This window comes from Budorcas taxicolor, chromosome 13, assembly GCF_023091745.1.
Source record: "Budorcas taxicolor isolate Tak-1 chromosome 13, Takin1.1, whole genome shotgun sequence".
NCBI classification, from domain to species: domain Eukaryota; kingdom Metazoa; phylum Chordata; class Mammalia; order Artiodactyla; family Bovidae; genus Budorcas; species Budorcas taxicolor.
In genome coordinates, this window is record NC_068922.1 from 28097008 (window position 1) to 28114116 (window position 17109).

The 17109-nt window shown below is 43.6% G+C and overlaps 1 protein-coding gene across 1 annotated transcript in view; it reads right to left on the minus strand.

Moving 5' to 3' along the window:
* FRMD4A (FERM domain containing 4A) overlaps positions 1–17109 on the minus strand; it is a 325528-nt gene that overhangs the window by 25300 nt on the left and 283119 nt on the right. Inside the window, exons 15-16 of the mRNA XM_052650658.1 lie at positions 7508–7641; positions 2695–2817 (exon numbers count right to left, since the gene is read on the minus strand). Coding sequence (XP_052506618.1) covers positions 2695–2817; positions 7508–7641 — 257 coding nt within the window. The remainder of the gene's footprint in view (positions 1–2694; positions 2818–7507; positions 7642–17109) is intronic.

The following is a 17109-nucleotide window of genomic DNA, read 5'->3' on the forward strand; positions in this document are numbered from 1 at the left end:
TGGAAGACCCAGCATAGAGGCAATCCAGGGCCCACTGGGTTGGCGTCTGCTTTCCATTAGGGGCATGGTCTCTCTGTGCTCTTCTGTGGGTTTGCTAGCAGGGGACTCACAGGGACATCCCCATCCCCACCCCCGCTGTCCCCAGCCACAGCACATGCCCTCTGTCTCTATTTTGAGCCCCTCATGCTGGGCCTCATCCCTACTTAATCATGCCTCCTTCAGATGTTTTTCTGTGAGCTCTGCTGTCCACACACACCTGCTCTGCACATAACTTCTGCTGAATGACCAGGGACCCCCTGTGAGTCTGGCTGGTGGGTGGTGGAGCTGGGCCCCTACTCCTTGGATCATCTTGGGCATGCCTTCCTTTCCTGTGTGCCTCCCTCCCTTCTTCCTCTACTCCTGACTTTGGCTGAAAGGAGCAGGGGGATGAATTTTCCCTCAGACAGGGTTTTGAACCCAGGAGAAATGCAACTGTGGCTGCCAGAAGGTGCCTGGTGGGCCCAGAGGATGAAGGGGGAGTTCAGATTAACTGCTGGCTTCTCTGCAGCTCAGCTGGTCCCTTCTGCAGACACCACCCAGACCATCAACACCAGGGGAGCCCAAGCCTGCACTGTAGCTCTGGAGGATCCACAGCCTGGCTAAAACTTGAAAGGAATGGATCTAACCATGGAAGAGCAGATCACCGAGCTCGCTGGAGCCAGCACTTCCTAGTCAATGGCCAAATACTCCACCCTCACCTGTGGGCACCGTGTGCCAGGCAGGGTGCCTCCATCAGGCACAAAACTCTGAGCTGGACTTCACTTCCTGTGGAGCCCTGAAGGGGCAGGCCCAGGGGGAGACTGAAAGGAACGAGTAAGGGGCTATAAAAGTCCCTGGGTCCTTCAAATGCCCACTGCCTTTCTTTATCCTTGGAGAAGAGTAACCATAACCAGGTGGACTCTTGCCCAGACCCTCAAGACAAAAAAGTCACCAAGGACACAGCCCGGTCTGCAAGAGTGACCTCAGCTCACAGCTGCTCCTGGGCAGGCAGAATAGCTCTGGCCCAAGACCCTGACTGCGATTTTGTGGGAGCCCAGGACACACTTTTGCTACTTAAACCGACCCAAGGACAAGGCTGGCGGCTCGTCCACAGAGATGGCTGCCTGCGTGTGAACAGGGAGGTCAAGGGCATTCCCAGGAGAAAGAGGCATCTGCTGATGACATCTGCAGGAGACAAGGATTCTTTGGGAGCCGAGTCATCTTTTACTGGGAAGTGTGACAGAGGCACTGTGAGAAGGCGTGATGGGAACGTGGGAAGAACAATAGGGCATGGGTAGGGTGGGGTGTTCACTCAAGTGGGGTCTCCCCTGGAAAGTTCAGTGCAGGTGTCTGACCAGTACAAGAGGAGTGGAAGTCTCCGGGCATTTCTGATGACAGCCAGGTTTGAGAAATACTCCACCAGCTGGTTCTTTAAATCGCACCGCCTGCACCCCAGTTCTGACTCTGATAAAGTCCCAGGCCCACCCACAGCCCAGCACCCCTCCTCCAACACCCCTCATGGTTACCAAGCATCTAGCGTTTGTCAATACTGAGTTAAATATTCTCCGTCCACTTGCTCACTTAATCCCAACGACAGTCTGGAGAAATGAGGGTCATGGCCTTCGTTCTACAGAAGAGGAAAACTGCCTCCAGGTTTGGGTGAAGGGTTCTGGTGCATCCACCGGTTCCCCCCACTGCCTGGGGTTGGGAGGCTGCTATTACAGATTTCAGGAGGCTGCTCGCGCCCCTCAGTCGTCTCCATGTCATGTGTGTTTGCCCCTACACTCAACCACTGCACGTGTTATGTGACAACATCGGGTTCTCTTTTTAAAAACACTAAGCCCGTACAGAATTCCCTTCTCCACTGGCTCTGATTCCTGCCCTTTGAAACCCTCTGTTCAATAGTATTATAATGAGTAACTGTATTCGGAATAAATTTGGAAAGCCATTTCCGGGACGTGCCCCTGGGGCCTGAGGTGTGCCTGGCCTTGAATTTCTCTTGCTCTGAGACTGGATAACTTATTAACCAACTGGGTGCCCAAGGCTCACTGGACAACACTCTGATGCTGGGAAAGACTGAGGGCATGAGGAAAAGCCGGTGACAGAGGATGAGATGGTTGGATGGCATTACTGATTCAATGGATATGAGTTTGATCAAGCTCTGGGAGATGATGAAGGACGGGGAAGCCTGGCATGCTGCAGTCCATGAGGTCACAAAGAGTCAGACACAACTGAGTGACTGAACAGCAACGAGGGCAGCACCCCTGCACCTGCGGACATGGCCTCGGCATTCTTCCTTTTTGATTGTTTTCTCTCATAGATCACACAGCACACTCGGCTCTCAGTGACAAAGAGCCGGGAGAAGCACACATGACTGTTAGGGAATATCCTCCCGTTAACTTTGCTGCCTGCGACAGGCCTACTGAGTCAGACACACAGCCTCTGCAGAAATCAAAATGCTTTCAGATTAACACAGGTAACCGACCCTACCAACGGACACAGAATACTGACCAAACAGATACCTTAAGAAAAGATTACAGGAGGGCTACTCAGGAGGAAAAGAGGGTGCGGTGTTGGGTAGAATGAAACATCATTAGAGAAAACCCTGGGGTCCTCACAAATAGGCCAGTAAGGCAGGAATCAGAGAATCGAGCCACAGAGAGAAGAAACACACACCTCTCCTTTAGGCAAGATTTTCTGCTCATCCAGCTTGAACGATGTCCCAATTCTTCTTCGAACAATGGGTGGTTCCTCTCCTGGATCCAGAGGATACTCTACAGGCAGTTTGCCCGTCAGCTCCTGTAGAGGTGTGACATCAGGGGAGGAGGGGTCAGCAGAGCGCCCATGACTGGCTTCTAGGACATGGACACACGCATGCATCCCCCCCCCCACACACGCACACACACACGCATACACACATGCACACTCTTCAAAGTGCAGATCCAATACATAGATTTGAAACCATAACCTTACACAATATTAAGGTTAACAGGAGTTCCTACAGTGCGATTTCATTTCTACAAATGTATGAGAGCAGTCCTTCTTTTACAGAATAGAAGCACTTGGAAAAGTTTTTCCCAAAGTAAATTCCTATCAGGTAAGTTAAGTCACTGTTGGTATGCATCATAAAAACCCGAATTTCTTTCACTTGTTAAGTTCACACGCATGTCTGGCGTGTCTACTGAGTGCCCGGCGAGGCTGCACAGCCAGTAAGAGCAGTGGCGACATGAGGTCGCTGGTCTTTCTGGGTCTAAACTCTGGTTCTTTTCACTGCATCAACTCTTCCCTCTCAAGTATCAAAGTTTAAAATGAGCTTTCTTAGGAAGATTGGCATCTATTGGGCAAATCCCAGAAAAGGGCATTATTACATTATTTAAAACCTGAATATGAGTAATAATTATTCCACTCTGGCCGGATGCTCAAGGAACAGGCTGAGCTCAAAAGAAATTAAATGTGTACAGATCTGAGTTTCAGTTGAAAGTGAAACATAATCCATACTACTGACAAAGCTATTTAAAAACATCTGGTGTATGTGCCTTTGGGGCTCTGGAAATCTAACTGTTGTGAGTAGAAGGACAGTGAATTTAGTGGGCAGACCACCATGGGGACAATTGTCCTAGGAAAAGGCAAAGAGAGGTCTGTGGGATGATTCATGGTTAGGATTAGGCTCTCTATGAGTGGTTAACTTTGGGCTGAATAAAGATTATATTTGAGTCAGCAGCTAACCCACCTAGTGGAGCCCAGGTGTCTATTGCAAGGAGTCACTTCCAGAAAAGCCTGGGAAACCCACTGCCTGCCTCCAAGGCACAGGTAGCCCTTCCAGGCAGAACCGAGCCCTGGTCTCTAGTCTCAAACCAACATGGATGCTACATAAAGACCCAGTGCAAGCTCTTCTTGGGAACATCTGTCACTCACGCAGAAAATTCTATGCCAGGGAGCCTCCTATGGGCAGGTGAGCCCTGATCATTAGATTCCAGGGGCAGACTGGCCTTCCAACAGAAGGAGTGATCTGGCTTCTCTGCCACTACTGTGTGTGTCACTGGGTGTGTGTCTGTACATGATGGGTTGTGTGTATGTGTGAGTGCATGTGTGGATACACCTGGCATGTACAAGCACACCTACTCCCTGCGATCCCAGGCCTCTCCTCCTGGGTTCAGGCCATCAGGAAATGACCTCTTGGGCTTTTTATTCCCCAGTGTAAGCGTTTCAGAGCACAATGGCCAACTCTTTGAGTACAAAATGCTCTGCAGTTTTCTTCCTTGTGGTTTTTTTTTTTTCTCTCTCTCTTCTTTTTTTAAACGTGGTTCAAATGTCTCCCAAGCAGTTATGTGTTTACTCAACAACATTTTTATCTACTGCCCTGAAAGTCTGCCTATAAATAACATGACAGATAGAGGATTTTATGTTGTTGTGACTTTCTTTTTGACTTTGTGACTTAAAAAAGAAGGGAAAAGTTGTTAAAATGGGCATTGATTAAAAACTCTAAAGAGTCTGTGGTTTTCTAACACAAAATTGCAGATCAATTCCAGTCCAACATAAAATAAAATTTTTTAAAAATCTATGAAAAATTTAAAGGCTGTCTCTAAATTTCCTCTTCCATTGTAAGATACTACAATGGAAGAGGAAATATTGAAAAGTTGTATTGATAATTACTGCAAATTGAGAATCTGTATCGTCCCAGCAACAGTACCAAGCCTTCTGAGAATAATGAAATAAAACTTCAAAGAAGACAAAAAAAAAGGCTGTGGTTTTAAAACAAAATATCTTTTTTAAAAAATGAGGCTACTGATTTTCCACCATCTGCTTGAAGGTATTTGAGTCCAGGCCTTGATTCTCCATATTTAATCTGATTTCACGTGTAACCAGAGCTGCTGGTGAAAGGGGAATTTAACACACTTTGGTGAGAGGCTCAATAGACCCGGTTTCCCTTCTATTCTTATGTCAGTTATATTCTGCCAAACACTCCCACTGCATCTCATTCGGGCTGCCACATGCCCCGGATGACAAAAAGCTTCTTGATACCCTGAACTGAGGGGCATGATGTGTGGAGGACACAGAAAGAGCAGGACTGTCAGGAGACAAGTTCTCCTGTCCCCTGAGTTCAGAGGAGGTGGGAGACTGTGACCGGCTTCTTGTGAAGTCATTTCTGCCATTCGAGCTCTATTTTCTGGTGTCCACATTACAAAAAGTAAGAGCTTTGTTTTCCTTATTTTGCTTTTATATTTAAGAGAGGCCTGCAGACCTTTAACAGACACGCTAACCTTGCCCGGACATGTTTCACTAGTTTTCTAGTGCTGGTTCCCTGCTGGGTTTAAGGATGCTGCCTTTATTAAAAGCAAAATAAGACTTTACAAATTAACAACTGCAGATATCCACACCCATGTTGTCTCAGTCTTTCCAACACATTCTTTATAAAAAAGCTTGCTGATATTAACAGTATCACAGAGCACATCCCCCAGCCGGGCCAACTGCTTTCCCCAAGATTTGCAAAGGATTTGCACTAATGTGGGTCTGCTTTGAGCTGGCTCCGGTTTAAATCAATCCAGAGCATAATTAAGCCAAGTTGAACTGTAATGTGATCTCCTTCTGTGGCCCCTGCTTTCATTCTTCCTGGAGTAAGGCATTATGATTGGGGGAGGGGAGTAACACTCTTCAAGTTAGCTTGGGAACACCTTTCCACTTCCCTTTGGGAGTTTTTGACCAACAAAGCTCCTTGTACTGTTACATGCAGGACTCTCTCTCCCCCAAGGGTTCCCACCCCACTGTATCCGTGTGCAAGCATGCTCACAGTAATGTGAATTGCATTAAAAGAAATCAAGCTTTCAAACATAACTAAGAACTGTGGAATAAGCAGAAGGTGGTGGAAAAAGACACACAAATAAATATAAATAGTGATCTGCTACAGCCCCTAAATCTCAATGAGATGCGAGACTAGTGTGTGTGTGTGTGTGTGTGTGTGTATGTGTGTGTGTGTGTGTGTGTATGTATACCTGAGGAAGCATTGCTTTGCATAAATTAGAATATTTTTTAGATGATTAGGCTAAGATTTCATTTACAAACAGCTCATGCAACTCAATATCCAAAAAGTAAACAACCCAATCAAAAAATAGGCCAAAGACCTAAATAGACATTTCTACAAAGAAAACATACAGATGGCCAAAAAAACACATGAAAAGATGCTCAATATCACTAATTATTAGGGAAATATAAACCGTAACTACAGTGAGGTATCACCTCACACCAGTCTCAATGGCCGTCATCAAAAAGTCTACAAATAACACTGGAGAGGGTGTGGAGAAAAGGGAACCTTCCTACACTGTTGGTGGGAATGTAAATTGGTGCAGCCACTGTGGAAAACAGTATGGAGGTTCCTCAAAAAAGTGAAAATAGAGCTACCATATGATCCAGATTTATGTCTAGAAGCAATTCAACTCCTGGGCATGTATCTGGAAAAAAACTTTTCTGAAACCAGAAGAACTTTTTTCGAAAGTATACATGCACCCCAGTGTTCACTGCAGTACTGTCTGTGGTAGCCAAGACGTGGAGGCAACCTGGAAGTCCACTGAGAGATGAATGGATAAAGAAGATGTGGCACACAGATAAAATGGACTATCACTCAGTCATCAAAAGAAGGAAATAATGACATCTGCAGCAACATGGATGGGCCTGGAGACTGTCACTCAAAGTGAAGTGAGCCACACAGAGAAAGACAAATATCATACGACATCACTCAAATGTGAAATTAAAAAAAAAAAGATACAAATGAACTTATTTACAAAGCAGAAACAGATTCACAGACTTACAGAATGAATTTATGATTACCCAGGGGGGTACAGATTGGGTGTTTGGGGATTGACATGTAGACACTGATATATTTAAAATAGATAACCAAAGACCTACTGTAAAAACAAACAAACAAAACAGAAAAAACTAAAGGAAAAAAAGCATCATCTACCAAAAAAAAAAAACACTAAAAGACACACACCAGATCATGAGTTTTAAAGATATATCAGATGAAATCCTGATTTCCTTGTTGATCCCCAAAGGTGCTTCTCACTATGATCTCAACAAAGATAAATCTGAAATAGACTCAAGAGAAACAAAAGCCATAACACTGATAAACTCAGGCAAAAAGTCTTAGGAAGATGGCAAACCATTCCATCCAACATGGTCCTGTCATATGAGGACCTGCTTTATAAACTATGAGGTGCCATGCAAATGTTGCTGTTTACCTTGCTATCATGACTGTTATCACTACTTGTCATTTGGCCCCTGGGGGGAGGTTCTCACTGGGAATTCTGCCAAGACGTGCTTTCACTGCTGTCAGAGTGTTTCACTGTGGTCCAAGATGAGGGATGCTCATCCCAGGGGCTGGGTGTCATCAACAGAAGTGATCCTGCTTCCCTCTTATGCCCATGGTGACGCCCACCCTTGCCTTGTATAAACACACGAGCGCAGATGAGTGCACAGGAAGAACCGGGGTACTCACTGCTTCTCGGAGGCAGAGTTTCTTCAGCTCCTCCAGCCGCTGGCGCAGCGTTTCCTCCAGAGCTTCCTGCCTGGATTTCAAGGCCGCCAGCATGTCTTTCTTGGCCGACTGAGAGCTATCCGATTCCTGAGAACCTGTCAATTAACAGCAGGGTTACCAGGCCAGTCGATGAAGGGATGCACATCTGGACCACAAAGGAACTGAACCGAAGCCCATGCTGTGGATGTGGGATTTACCCCTGGAATCAAGGGAGTGTGAAATAAAACAGGTGCTTGGGGCTCCAAGCTTGAGGAACAACTCAGCACTCTGGGTAATTTGCAACTGGTCAGAAAGACTGGCAGGGAAATGTATATGCCTGAAAGAGAATTTTCTCTTCCTTGATTATCTTAAGATATGTTGCACATCCATTTTAATTTCACTAGCAAACTTTAATAAATATTTTGCACCAAGAAGGCGAAGTAAATTGAGCAAGTCATTTGTTTAATTTTTTTTGGCCATGCAACACAGCTTGAGGGATCTTAGTTCCCCCACTAGGGATTGAAATTGCACCCTTGATAATGAAAGCACAGAGTCCTAACCACTGGGATGCCAGGGAATTCCTGAGCCAGTCATTTTAATACATAGTTTTAATTTCTTTCAATTTAACATGCTTATTTTTTTCTTAGTACAAAGATAATGCATGTTTATCATAAAAATCTGACAATGCAGACAGGAATAAAAATAATCCATAAGCTAGTCACCCAGAGGTAACCGCCAATAAGCATTTTCTTTTGGTCTTTTTAGCTAAGCACATATAGTTAAAAAATAAAATTAGATTTTTATTGTAGTTTTTGAATGCAAGACTGAATCATGAGCAAATTCCCTCCTAATAAATGTTATCCCTATTTTTACATGCAGCATAGAAATATCTGCTTGCTGATTCAAATAGCAGCCTGCTAGATAGGAAACCGTTGTGTAAGGCAAACTGTAAACTAAACAGAAGGAAAATAAGCTGAAATGCCAACCAGAGAGATTTACGTTAGATGAGAAGAATCGTTTCTGGGCTGCAATGCTTGGACTCTGAAATTAGGTTTCCTGCAGTGAAGATATTATACCTTTTCTACCTGGACGGTTAGACAAGGGACCTTAACTCCCTGGGAAAGGAAACGTTGCTTATTGCTTTGCTTCTTGTGCCATGGAGAGTGGAAATCTCTCATACCTAGAGATTCATCTAGTGAAAGGTGGATGGGATCTCCATAATGAAAAGTAGAATACTCTGATGAGGAAAACACAAGACCACCAATACTGGAAAGTAATTAACCTCCAATTAAAATAAACAAATTTATATTAAAAAAAAAGACCTCAAACAATATAGCGAAGTACTCTGGTCATGGATTGGAGGCTTGGTGTTGTAATGATGTCAATTATTCAGGAACTAAATCAGTGAATCACTGTAATCCCAATAAAAATTCCAGCAGGATTTGTTGGAGGGAGGGGTGGGAACTATATTTCCTTAGGAAGCATTTTGGGATAATTCAGTGAATGGATGACAGATTTGAAAATAATCCAAAAGGAATTCTCAAGAGTCAACTGTTCTGTTACTTCCAGGGGTTAAAGACGGTATCTCAGAATCAATACTAGAAAAGACTTCTATGCTTTTACATCAAAAACCCTGCGATGCTCCAATCATCCCTATAGATATATGATTCCTCTTTCTTCTTTAGGCTCTGAGCAGGAGTCCCCATGTTCCCTCAATTACCAGGCACCTGGGTTCTTATAACCTTAATCCTCAAGAATTTTCAGTGTTTAGGTACACTTTGACTCCCTTTTAGGCTTCCCCTACCCCCTACTCCCTTCTAACTTGAAACAGAGAATCTCCCTCGCTGCAGGAAAGGACCATTTTTGTCTCCATACTGGCTAATACATATTAGCTTGAATGAACAAATACTGTTTTCAATCATATGCTTAGATGCTATAATTAAGTTGTATCTCATCTTGGTAAAGAAATCTAGTCCCTGTAAGTGGTTTCATTATAGAATCGGCCTTCCAAGCTTTTAATCATTTCTGAAGCTCTTTCCTGGATTTCATCATGCTTCAGTTGCATGTTTCCAAATTCAACAGTAAATGCAAATAAAAACTTGACCCTCACAAAGCGTCTATGACCGCATCTCTCTCAGATTCTAAATCCATATGGTGTGCTCATGTAGCACATGGCTGGACACTGCTGCAGGCTCCCCTTTTTGAAATGCTTCAGGTTTTCTACCCCCATAAGTCAATTACCCTGAGCTTATTAGTCCTGAACTATATCCAGTCTACATCCATCTAACATAACACAGCTATTAAAAAACCATTTTGAATCTTAATTTCATTCTCTTAGCCATAGTCACCAACCACAGGTGAAGACACAGGAAAATTTAATGAGCTAAGCTCTATTTCATCATTGAAAAGATTAATAAGAATATAAAATAATACTGGAAGGAAGTCAGACTTTAGATTTAAAAAACAGACCTGGGGAAACTTGGGTCCAAGAAGATTAAAGGATTTCTAGCACAAATGAAACATTCATTGTTTTCCCTCTCACCTCTGCCTAACCCCTCAATAGGAAATGATGATTTATGAAGTCTAATCTAAGAATGAATTATATTTAAAGGATGGCAAAAATCACCACATTAAACTCTGGGTGGTAAAGCACAGTGTTTCTGGATGATCTGACCTCTAGTTATGAGACTAGTTAAGCTTTGGTTTTGAGCTCATTAGCACTACCTAAATTATTATTATTTATAATAATTAGCCTAAATAATTCCTAAAATGTGAACATAACATTTTAGAAATCAGTGAACTAAAATGGACAGGAATCAGCAAATTTAATTCAGATGACCAATGTATCTACTACTGTGGGCAAAAATCTGTTAGAGGAAATGCAGTAGCCCTCATAGTCAACAGAAGAGTTGAAAATGCAGTACTTGGATGCTGTCTCAAAAATGATCTTGGTTTGCTTCCAAGGCAAACCATTCAACATCACAGTAATCCAACTCTATGCCCCAACCACTAATGACAAAGAAGCTGAAGTTGAATGGTTCTATGAAGATTTACAGTACCTTTTAGAACTAACACCAAAAAAAGATGTCCTTTTCATCACAAGCGATTGGAATGCAAAAGTAGGAAGTCAAGAGATACCTGGAGTAATAGGCAAGTTTGTCCTTGGAATACAAAATGAAGCAGGGCAAAGTCTAAAGGAGCTTTGCCAGAGCATACACTGGTCATAGCAAACACCCTCTTCCAACAACACAAGAGATGACTTTACACATGGACATCACCAGATGGGCAATGCTGAAATTAGATTGATGATATTCTTTGCAGCTGATGACAGAGAAGCTCTATGCAGTCAGCAAAAACAAGACCGGGAGCTGACTGTGGCTCAGATCATCAGCTCCTTATTGCAAAACTTCAGGCTTAAATTGAAGAAAGTAGGGAAAACCACTAGGCCATTCAGGTATGACCTAAATCAAATCCCTATGACTATACAGTGGAAGTGACAAGTAGATTCAAGGGATTAAATCTGGTAGATGGAGTGTCTGAAGAACAGGAAGCTGTGACCAAAACCATCTCAAAGAAAAAGAAATGGAAGAAGGCAAAGTGGTTGTCTGAGAAAGGCTTACAAATAGCTGAGAAAAGAAGAGAAGCAACAGACAAAGGAGAAAGGGAAAGATTTACCGAGTTCCAGAGAATAGCAAGGAGAAATAAGAAAGCCTTCCTCAGAGAACAATGCAAAGAAATAGAGGAAAACAATAGAATGGGAAAGACTAGAGAGCTCTTCAAGAAAATCAGAGATACCAAGGGAACATTTCATGGAAAAATGGGCACAATAAAGGACAAAAATGGTGAGGACCTAACAGAAGCAGAAGAGATTAAGAAGAGGTGGCAAGAATACACAGAACTATACAAAACAGCTCTTAATGACCCAGATAACCACGATGGTGTCATCACTATCTAGAGCCAGACATCCTGGAGTGTAAAGTCAAGTGGGCCTTAGGAAGCATTACTTCCAACAAAGCTAGTGGAGGTGATGGAATTCCAGTTGAGCTATTTAAAATCCTAAAAGTTTATGCTGTTAGTAAAGTGTTGCACTCAATATACCAGCAAATTTGAAAAACTCAGCAGTGGTCACAGGACTGGAAAGGTCAGTTTTCATTCCAATCCCAAAGAAAGGCAATCCCAAAGGATGTTCAGACTACCATACAATTGTGCTCATTTCACATGCTAGCAAGGTAATGCTCAAAATCCTTCAAGCTAGGCTTCAATAGTACATGAAACGAGAACTTCCAGATGTACAAGCTGGATTTAGGAAAGGCAGAGGAACCAGAGACCAAATTGCCAACATTCGCTGGATCACAGAAAAAGCAAGGGAATTCCAGAAAAACATCCACTTCTGCTTCCCTGACTACGCTAAAGCCTTTGACTTTGTGGATCACAAAAACTGTGGAAAATCCTTCAGGAAACGGGAATACTAGACCACCTTATCTGCTCCCTGAGAAAGCTGTATGCAGGTCAAGAAGCAACAGTTAGAACTGGACATGGAACAACGGACTGGTTCAAAACTGGGAAGAAAGTACGTCCAGGCTCTATATTGTCACCTTGCTTATTTAAGTTTTATGCAGAGTGCATCATGTGAAATGTAAGGCTGGATGAATCACAGGCTGGAATCAAGACTGATGGGAGAAATACCAACAACCTCAAATATGCAGATGATACCACTCTAATGGCAGAAAGCAAAGAGAAACTAAACAGCCTCTTGATGAGGGTGAAAGAGGAGAGTGAAAAAGCTGCCTTAAAACTCAATATTAAGAAAACAAAGATTATGGCATCTGGTACAGAGAAGGCAATGGCACCCCACTCCAGTACTCTTGCCTGGAAAATCCCATGGATGGAGGAGCCTGGTAGGCTGCAGTCCATGGGGTCGCTAACAGTTGGACACGACTGAGTGACTTCACTTTCACTTTTTACTTTCATGCATTGGAGAAGGAAATGGCAACCCACTCCAGTGTTCTTGCCTGGAGAATCCCAGGGATGGGGGAGCCTGGTGGGCTGCCGTCTATGGGGTCGCACAGAGTTGGACACTACTGAAGCGACTTAGTAGCAGTACCATCACTTCATGGAAAACAGAGAAGGAAAAAGTGGAAACTGCGGCAGATTTTATTTTCCTAGGCTCCAAAATCACCACGGACAGTAACTGCAGTCACAAAATTAAAAGACACTTGCTCCTTGGAAGAAAAGCTATGACAAACCTAGACCATGTATTCTAAAGCAGAGACATCATTTTGCTGACAAATGTCCATATAGTCAAAGCTATGGTTTTTCCAGTAGTCATGTATGGATGTGAGAGTTGGACCATAAAGAAAGCTGAGTGTCAAAGAATTAATGCTTTTGAACTGTGCTGCTTGAGAAGACTCTTGAGAGTTCCTTACACAGCAAGGAAATCAAATAAGTCAATCCTAAAGGAAATCAACCCTAAATATTCACTGGAAGGACTGATGCTAAAGCTGAAGCTCCAATACTTTGGTCATGTGATGCAAAGAGCTGACTCATTGGAAAAGACTCTGATGCTGGGAAAGATTGAGGGCAGGAGAAGCGGGCAACAGAGGATGAGATAGTTGGATGGCATCACCGACTCAATGAATTTGAGTTTGAGTAAACTGGGAGACAGTGAAAGACAGGGAAGCCTGGTGTGCTGCAGCCCATGGGGTCACAGAGTCGGACATGACTTAGTGACTGAACAACAACCTAATAATTAGCCTAAATACCAAGCTCATGTAAGACAGAGTGCTGGTTCAAGAGCTGTCTCCATATTGGGCACCACTAACACTTGGCTGGCACTGTTTCACACCTTTAATTTTGAAGTTGCTTCAGTAGGAATATGGTGCCAGGCACCAAGTTAAATCTTGTAAATGAGCTGGCTGGCCTAGACATGCAGAGTGTTATTATCATGGTAACTGGATGGCGAGGAGAGGGTGAAATGATCTGGTCTGTATTCTAAACCACTCACTAGATGAGTGGCCTTGGGCAAGCGACCTGCCTGCCTTCTCCAATCTGCTGAAAAGACTAATGAGAGGGCTTCCCTGGCAATCCAGTGGTTAGGACTCTGCACTCCCAAAGCAGGAGGCCCGAGTTTGACCCCTGGTTGGAGAACTAAGATTTCGCATGCCACGTGTGCTAAGTCGCTTCAGTCGCGTCTGACTGTTGGCGACCCTATGGACTGTAGCCCGCCAGGCTCCTCTGTCCATGGGATTTCCCAGGGAAGTACACTGGAGTGCGTCGCCATTTCCTTCTCCAGGGGATCTTCCCTCCACATGCCATGTGGTGTGGTCAATAAATAAATAAATGGATGTCTATAAAATAAAGACTAACGAGATCACACACATTCAGCATTTAGCTTGTATCTAGGGTAGACTTGAGTGAGCACTCATACTCACATGGGTACACACTGGGTAGAATCAGAAAGAGAGATATGATTGAAATGACTTTCTCGCCACTGCTCCAGGAGGCCATTTGCCAAGGAAAAGAAGCTCTCTGTGCCGCCACTTGGGCTCCAAAGCTCATCTTTAGAAGAAGAGAAAGAGGTCTGGACACTTCAAATTCTGTTTCTTGAGCCCCTGAGTTTCTAGTCACACTTTTTAGGGTGGATGAGGGTGGGATGGGGATCAAGGAAGTTCAGCAGGTCCTGGGCTCCCCACTCCACCATTCTCTAGCTAAGGCAGCTCTGCACTGGGGTTCTTGTCACAACGCATTTTAAAAAGTTTCCCAGTGCCTCTGTTTCTTAAAAGGAAATGCACCATCTAGGCAAGTGTGCTGAGTTCTTACAGCTGCTCATTTCTAGAGCTTATGGGATATAAGTCTATGGGGCTCTTACCTGCAACCAGGCAAATATGGCAACCACGAGGGGAGGCGACCGAGTGCCCAGTGACAAGGGTGCACCAGTAACAGCACCAAAGAAAGAAACTCAAGGGCATCAGAAAAAGGAGCCCCGAGTGCTCTATGATGTTGATGCTGTTACCCTTCAGACATCCCTGCAAGGCAGGTGTGACATCTAAAAGGTAGGCGAGCCAGACAGCTACAAACTGGGAGGCAGACATTCACTTGCCATCCTATCAAGTGACAGAATAGAATGAATCCTGGAAGAAACACAATCAGAGGAGCCTCAGGGGCTCAGGGCAATGAGCGTCTTACAAACTAAAGGATTGTGAGCACACCTGGAAAGATTCTAAGCACAGAAATAATTTCCGGTCAGCACCTACACATGGTGAATGGTATAAAAGTTCTTGGTTACTACAATTTATCCATTTCCAGGTATGTGAGCACACACATGCCTTTTCACAGGCAACACCACTCCAAGGTTACACGTTCAGACCCTTAGAAATGAATAAGATGGGAATCTGCTATTTTTGAAAGCAGCTATGAAGGATAAAAGACATCTGGATTTCCAACATAGTTCAGTTCAGTTCAGTCACTCAGTCATGTCCGACTCTTTGCGAGCCCATGGACTGCAGCCCGCCAGGCCTCCCTGTCCATCACCAACTTCCGGAGTTTACTCAAACTCATGTCCATTGAGTTGGTGATGCCATCCAACCATCTAATCCTCTGTCGTCCCCTTCTCCTCCCACCTTCAATCTTTCCCAGCATCAGGGTCTTTTCAAATGAGTCCGTTCTCTGCATCAGGTGGCCAAAGGATTGGAGTTTCAGCTTCAACATCAGTCCTTCCAATGAACACCCAGGACTGATCTCCTTTAGGATGGACTGGTTGGATCTCCTTGCAGTCCAAGGGACTCTCAAGAGTCTTCTCCAACACCACAGTTCAAAAGCATCAATTCTCGATACTCAGCTTTCTTTATGGTCCAAATGTCACATACATAGATAACTACTGGAAAAACCATAGCTTTGACTAGATGGACCTTTGTTGGCAAAGTAATGTCTCTGCTTTTTAATATGCTGTCTAAGTTCGTCATAACTTTTCTTCCAAGGAGCAAGCATCTTTTAATTTCATGGCTGCAGTCACCATCTGCAGTGATTTTGGAGCCCAAGAAAATAAAGTCAGCCACTGTTTCCTCTGTTTCCCCATCTATGTGCCATGAAGTGATGTGACTGGATGCCATGACTTTAGCTTTCTGAATGTTGAGTTTTAAGCCAACTTTTTCACTCTCCTCTTTCAGTTTGTTCAAGAGGCTCTTTAGTTCTTCTTCACTTTCTGCCATAAGGGTGGTGTCATCTACATATCTGAGGTTATTGATATTTCTCCTGGCAATCTTCATTCTAGCTTGTGCTTCATCCAGTCCAGGGTTTCTATGATGTACTCTGCATATAAATTAAATAAGCAGAGTGACAATATACAGCCTTGACGTACTCCTTTTTGTATTTGGAACCAGTCGGTTGTTCCATGTCCAGTTCTAATTGTTGCTTCCTGACCTGCATACAGATTTCTCAAGAGGCAGGTCAGGTGGTCTGGTATTCCCATCTCTTTCATAATTTTCCACGGTTTGTTGTGATCCACACAGTCAAAGCCTTTGGTGTCGTCAAAGAAGCAGAAGTAGATGCTTTTCTGGAACTCTCTTGCTTTTTCAATGATCCAATGGATGTTGGCAATTTGATTTCTGGTTCCTCTACCTTTTCTAAAACCACCTTGAACATCTGGAAGTTCATGGTTCACGTACTGTTGAATCCTGGCTTGGAGAATTTAAAGCATTACTTTACTAGTGTGTGAGAGCATTACTTTACTAGTTTGAGCATTTTTTGGCATTGCCTTTCTTTGGGATTGGAATGAAAACTGACCTTTTCCAGTCCTGTGGCCACTGCTGAGTTTTCCAAATTTGCTGGCATATTGAGTGCAGCACTTTCCACAGCATCATCTTTTAGGATTTGAAAGAGCTCAACTGGAATGCCATCACCTCCACTAGCTTTGTTCGTAGTGATGCTTTCTAAGACCCACTTGACTTCACATTCCAGGATGTCTGGCTCTAGATGAGTGATCACACCATCATGATTATCTGGGTCATGAAGATCTTTTTGTACAGTTCTTCTGTGTATTCTTGCCACCTCTTTTTAATCTCTTCTGCTTCTGTTGGGTCCATACCAGTTCTATCCTGTATTGTGCCCATCTTTTCATGAAATGTTCTCTTGGTATCTCTAATTTTCTTGAAGAGATCTCTAGTTTTTCCCATTCTATTGTTTTGCTCTATTTCTTTGGACTGATCACTGAGGAAGGCTGTCTTATCTCTCCTTGCTATTCTTTGGAACTCTACATTCAAATGGGCATATCTTTCCTTTTTTCCTTTGCCTTTCACTTTTCTTCTTTTCACTGCTATTTGTAAGGCCTCCTTAGACAATCACTTTGCCTTTTTGCCTTTCTTTCCCTTGGGGATGGTCTTGCTTCCTGCCTCCTGTACAGTGTCATGAATATCCGTCCATAGTTCTTCAGGTACTCTGTCTATCAGATTTAATCCCTTGAATCTATTTCTCACTTCCATTGTATAATCATAAGGGATTTGGTTTAGGTCATACCTAAATTATTTAGTGGTTTTCCCTACTTTCTTTAATTGAAGTCTGAATTTGGCAATAAGGAGTTCATGATCTGA